Here is a 6,246-nt window from a genome sequence, read left to right on the forward strand (position 1 = left end):
CTGGCCCACCAATGAAAATCAAAAAAAAAGAAGAAAAATAAATCTGGAAAATGAAATAAAAATAAATAAATCTGAATGAAGTTATCTTTAATTACATTATTATAAGTAATACTATTAGAGTTGTACTATTACTCGAACGAAAATAAAAGCTTGGGGGGGGGGGGGGGGGAGATGCAATGCAAATGAAAGACATATACTGTGTATCCCTATTCCCTGACATAATTTTATAGCTAAACGGACAGAATTCTATTTTATTTGAATGATGAAACCCAGCTGCCATTAATAGTTGGAAATGGAAATTGCGGAAATTGCGGAAATGGTGGAAATGGAAATTGCGGAAATTGCGGAAATGGTAATTCCGGAAATTGCGGAAATGGTGGAAATTGCGGAAATTGCGGAAATGGAAATTGAGGAAATTGCGGAAATGGTAATTGCGGAAATGGTAATTGCGGAAATTGCTCTTCACTTATAGCTATCTATTTTCAGGTAGATTGTTTTATTTTACTCAGTCAGCCATATCACTACTCATTTTTTTTCATGAAAAAGGTCATAGCTGGGTAATCTATTTTCAGGCAAATTGTGTTTATTGTATTTTATTTTACTCAGCCATAATTCATTTTCTGTTAACCAACTTGCTGGCTGGCAGGCAGGCAGACAGCTACTCATAGACAGGCAGACAGACAGCTACTCATGGAGAATTGGACAGGCAGGCAGTCAGACAGCTACTCATAGACAGGCAGACAGACAGCTACTCATGGAGAATTGGACAGGCAGGCAGACAGCTACTCATGGACAATTGGACAGGCAGGAAGGCAGACAGCTACTCATAGACAGCTACTCATGGACAATTGGACAGGCAGGAAGGCAGACAGCTACTCATAGACAGACAGACAGCTACTCATAGACAATTGGGCAGGCAGGCAGACAGCTACTCATAGACAGACAGACAGCTACTCATGGACAATTGGACAGGCAGGAAGGCAGACAGCTACTCATAGACAGGCAGACAGACAGCTACTCATGGACAATTAGGCAGGCAGGCAGACAGCTACTCATAGACAGGCAGACAGACAGCTACTCATGGACAATTAGGCAGGCAGGCAGACAGCTACTCAGACAGGCAGACAGACAGCTACTCATGGACAATTGGACAGGCAGGCAGGCAGACAGACAGCTACTCATAGACAGGCAGGCAGACAGCTACTCATAGACAGGCAGACAGTAAGACAGCTACTCATTGACAGACAGACAAATAACTACTCATGGACAGACAGACAGGCAGGCAGGCAGGCAGGCAAAGAGCTACTCATGTTATGTTATTATGTTATTATAACAGCTACTCATGTTATGTGCAATAATTTGTGCAGTTATGGAAACAGCTCTTTGTGTTTATGCAAGAAAATGTAACACATTTATTTATTTACATATTGTGTGCATGCACATTGTACTTTGATACATTTTGCGAAAATAAAGCAATTGAAAGAGAGAAGTTATCAAGTATCATTAATGTCGTAATTATATCTACTGGCCCCTGGCCCCTTGCCATTTTTGTAATGTGGCCCACAGGTAAATCTATTTGAGTATCCCTGTCTTAGCAGGTGGTGGAAGAATGAATATGTACACACGATCATATGACGATGACATTTATTGTACCTGTACATCCACACTATTAGAAGATAAATATGTACACTTTGGGTTTCCCCCCCTCTCCAACAAAAGTAATAGCAGCATTCTTGGCAGAAACAAGTAGGCCTTATACTGTACATGACCTCAACATAAAACAACAGTATGAACCCACTGAATCATAATAAATACATTCACACTGAGAGCACATAAAAGACCATCATCATAACAAAGACAAAACCAAACAAACAGCCCTATATATGTGAGGAACGTGGTTGTGGAGAGCTACCAGCGAAGAGATCCAGTCGGTGAACCTTTGCTAAACCTGTAGCGCTGCAGAGCCCCAGTAGAGGTAGACAAATTCAGAGTGGCCCGTATACCAAACCGCACAGTGGCTTGGATGAGCCCTGATATGTTTGTGCTGGGCCGTCGTGTGCATACTTGCGGCACTTTAAGTATTTCCCCCAATAGCCATTGAGGAAACGTCGAGGAATACTTACTCGTACAGTAAACTACGGTGTCCCGTGCCAAAAATGATCAGCTCCACAAGCTGCGACGCGTCGTGAGCTTGTAGATCGGTATTTTGCGGTGAGGGACTCCGTCGTACGGCTAAGTATGTGTCGATCTCGAGATACACTACAGCACCGTATGAATGAGTAGCTGTGTCGTTTTGTGTAGCACGCACAGCACTCCCGTGAATTATTATTCAAACTGAAATGGGCTTGCTAACAAGCAGAGGAGTTATTTTGTCAGAAACACAAATGTACAGTATTTGTGCCCTATTTACAAAAAAAAGCAGGCAAACATTAAAAAACAAAAGATTACAAATGGGTCATGCTGGACAGCATATACCAGCTTTGAATAAATAACTGTTGATGCATGCACGTCTTAAATAGGATTTTATATTGTGTGCTTATTGCTTGTGTGTACGTGTGTGCCATTTTGTCAACTTGTGTGTGTGTGTGTGTGTGTGTGTGTGTGGTGCGCGCGCGCGCATGTGTGTGTGCGCCGTGCATTTTGTTGGCCAGCAGTGTCCATGCTTCAGTGAGTAACTTCTTGGTGACACTGCGCTGAGTCCCCCAGCAGGTCACTGGAACCCGGGATCTTCTTCCCGTTCCAGGAGGACACACACCAGCAGCGCGCAGGCGGTCCGACCAGAGAAGACTCACACTGGACAGACAGACAGACAGACACAAACAAACGCATGAGGGCATGGTCCATATTTGTTATTCAACCCATTACAATGCAAGGCCGATTCTACAAATGCCTTCTAAATCAGTAGTTCTCAACATTTTTCGTAATTCTAAACACAGCTAATTAGAAAATAATTGCTATATCTGCTATAATAAATAGCAGATGTACAAGCGTGCAGCGCGGTACGAAGGAGCCAACGTATAAAATCTAAAATGACAGATGCTTTCTTGGTTTGAATTGGTTAACTCTTGACTGTACACCATTTGTGTGCTATAATATGTTGTAGTTTTGATGTAGTCACTCACCTGTTTGGACTTGTAGAAGCCATGCTTGTCACAGTTGGGTAGGTAGAAAGTGGTGAACTTCTCTCCTAGTTTCTGCTGAGAACTGGCTATCATGTCCAGTGCTGCGTGGAGTTCAACATGACAGGGGCCCTGAGAAAAGACAGCATGACGAGGCAGGATAAGCTCACTGGGCGAGTCAGATGATGCACAATTAGGCTATGGTTAACAGAACAACAACATACAAGCTAAGAATGGCATTTTTCTATTCATAATAATAATAAAATCGAGATCAAGTTCATTTCTACAAAGTTAAATGGACATATTCACGATGTTTCTCACCTGCTGTACCAGTTTGGTGAGGATAGCGTTGACTTTAGCCTTGATGCTCTCCTGGGCGTCGGGATTCTGTGGCTCTAGCGGCGCGTTCAGCCCCAAGAGGTAATGCAGAGAACCGTGGTCAGGGACTCCATCAGCTTCCTCTGTGGAGGTCAAACAAAATAACAGCAGCGTCCAGAGGTTTGTCTTTGAATGTCCAACACAGTGGCGGTCACCAGTCTGAAACATTTCTAAGAACACAGAAATAGAAATACGTGTGTGGATAAAAGGGGAACCCCCTTCAAAACAAATGGGATTTATTTTTTACCGTGGCCCTGGTCCTCAGTGCAGACTCCCTGTCCTCTGGTGAGGGCGTGGAGAGGTCTGGGCTCCCCGGGTCTGGGAGTGCAACGGAGCCCCTCGGAACAGTGGGCCGTGTGCACGCCGCAGGACGCCCCCTCCGCCAGGGCACAGGCCATGCAGCAGCCGCAGCCCGGCTCCCTCAGCACCTGTTTGCACCCCGACGGGACGACGGGACACCGGTCCAGCTTGTCCTGCGTGCAGGGCGCGCAGCGGATGGGCTCCGGGCGCACCACCGGAGACGTCCTCACCACCGCCAACAGGGTCAGAGGCACAACGGCCACAACGAGCACCAGCTTCTGATTCAATCCAGAGATTCCAAACATCTCCAGTCCTCCTCGGGTAAAAGTTGTTCCTTTTTGTTTCTGTTGTAATCTAAAGCTGTCGTTTTCCTTCTGAGATGTTTTCCACGAAACGACTATTTATACAGCGATCTGGCCTCCAGCGTGGTTAATGTTTGACACGGTGAGTAAAGATATTAAATATTTTTGAAGCCGCTGTAATGGGTGGATGACCCCTGCATGAAGTACGTGCAGGCTTGTCAATATTTACTCAGGAACATAAAGTCAGTAGCCTACATCAAAACAGAGTGTTTTTGGATAACATTGACACGTGATCGATGACTGCATCCTGCAACATTGTGGCAACTGTCACAAACCATTTTATGAAAATGTATCAAATAAAGGGAAAATACAGATGAGCATGAGCCTTTATATTCAATGATTTACTATATAAGATAGGGGACAACCTGTGTTTCAGGATATTAGTTATGGTTGAACCATGTAGTGAATGATACTCAAATTGTTAAGTAACTCTTCATTTATGCCTAGTACTGTTTGATGTGCTTTGGCACCACTTCATAAATAAAACCCAAACAAAACTACATTATTTGTCAGGTGTGTTCGAAGGTCAGTCAGACACAAAAACAAGATCATTCCCCTTTAGCATTGCATAACCCTAGTATTATGGATCCTGTACAGCGATCATAACATGTTTGTGCAAAGCAAGTCTGTAGTAATTGGTTGTGTCCTTGTTGTAGTATTTATAACAGCTATCTGGGATCTAGACACCACTACACACTGTATGCTTAATGCACACAAGTGCCATGCACAACATCCCTGGCTGCCATTTGGCCCCATGATGTCACTCAATCCAGTGACAGGCCTACAACCTGTTTTGAGCCCCAGTTTGATATGCATTAGGCCATGGATGGACTCCCACTTGATACAATTTGTTGTTGGTTTAGGAACAGCAATGTCTGTGTTCACCTATGTGTTCACCTATGTGACTGAGTACCAGTATGACTGAGTACCAGTAGGGGCGCTGTTGTGCCAGAAACAGAGAGAGAGATAGTGCTGCACTGTTGCCTGCTAATGAGAGAGAGAGAGAGAGAGAGAGAGAGAGAAAGAGAGAGAGGAGGAGAGTTCACACGGTTGTGATTTTTTCCCTTTCTCTGGGAACCCAATCTACACTATAATACCCTCAGTGCTTATTTCACTGTGTACAGTATGGTCCATTTGGACCCCTGGTGTGCCCCGAACCAGACGTTCAGAAACATTGACCTAATCTAGGTACTGTTGGGGCATTGTTTAATACCTGCAGCAATCAACCATATTAATTTCAAGTGTAGCCAGTTTGATAGGATTTATTTATTTAATCGTTATCATTTCTTCAAATCATCAATGAAAAATGTCATGTTTCTGATTTGTCTTATTCAATGACCAACTCGTGAGTTGTTGCCTCCTCGATGTTGACCATCAGTTCTCTCACCCATGTGGGAAAGAGATCCACCTTGGAGGGCTGAAAACATTGATGAGAAATTCAGGCAAGAAAAGTTATACAGAAGCCTCGATTTCTTATTCTAAAACATCTAATATATTACTGGTACTCACCTTTTTGCGTCTCTTCTTGACAGGAGGCCTCTGGTCTTCAAAGTCACTGTCCTCTTGGCCTTCTGCTGTGTCCTGAGAAGGAAGGTCTTCAAAGTCACTGTCCTCTTGGCCTTCTGCTGTGTCCTGAGAAGGAAGGTCTTCAAAGTCACTGTCCTCTTGGCCTTCTGCTGTGTCCTCCACTGCAACACTGACCTGTTGGTCTTTTGGTGTCTCCATCGAGATGCTGCCCTGATGTTGGTTTTCTTCTGCGTGAACTCTCTCTCTGGAGGAGGACGCACCGATGGAGGACAGACTCTGTGGGGACTTCAAACAGCAGTGCCCTGATTAATTCATTTTACACTGACTGGCCTTTGGCAGTGTTCAAAACAATATGTGATCATTCGACCTTTATCCCTCAAGTGACCCTCTCCTAACCTCATGCTCCGCAGTCTCGAGTCTTGTGGACTCCAATGGGCCTGAGGAGTGAGAGCGCCAAGGTCGTCTCCGTCCCTGGAATGGTGCATATAGACTCATTCATTTTCAAACCATCAGGACTTGGCAGAGCTCAAGACAACGTACACATCTTATTACTGGTACTC

At 44.4% G+C, this 6,246-nt stretch overlaps 1 protein-coding gene across 1 annotated transcript; it reads right to left on the reverse strand.

Annotated features, from left to right (window-relative positions):
- Positions 1-2,664: 2,664 nt before the first annotated feature.
- On the reverse strand, positions 2,665-4,102 carry LOC308326202 (insulin-like growth factor-binding protein 1; the record flags this gene model as incomplete). Its single annotated transcript, XM_080779010.1, has 4 exons — positions 2,665-2,793; positions 3,123-3,251; positions 3,441-3,580; positions 3,745-4,102. 4 exons carry the CDS (start codon positions 4,100-4,102, stop codon positions 2,665-2,667), a joined length of 756 nt encoding a protein of 251 aa, XP_080635136.1.
- Between the last annotated feature and the right edge of the window lie 2,144 nt (positions 4,103-6,246).

Source organism: Protomyctophum bolini, assembly GCF_963924005.1.
Source record: "Protomyctophum bolini genome assembly, chromosome: 12".
NCBI lineage: Eukaryota > Metazoa > Chordata > Actinopteri > Myctophiformes > Myctophidae > Protomyctophum > Protomyctophum bolini.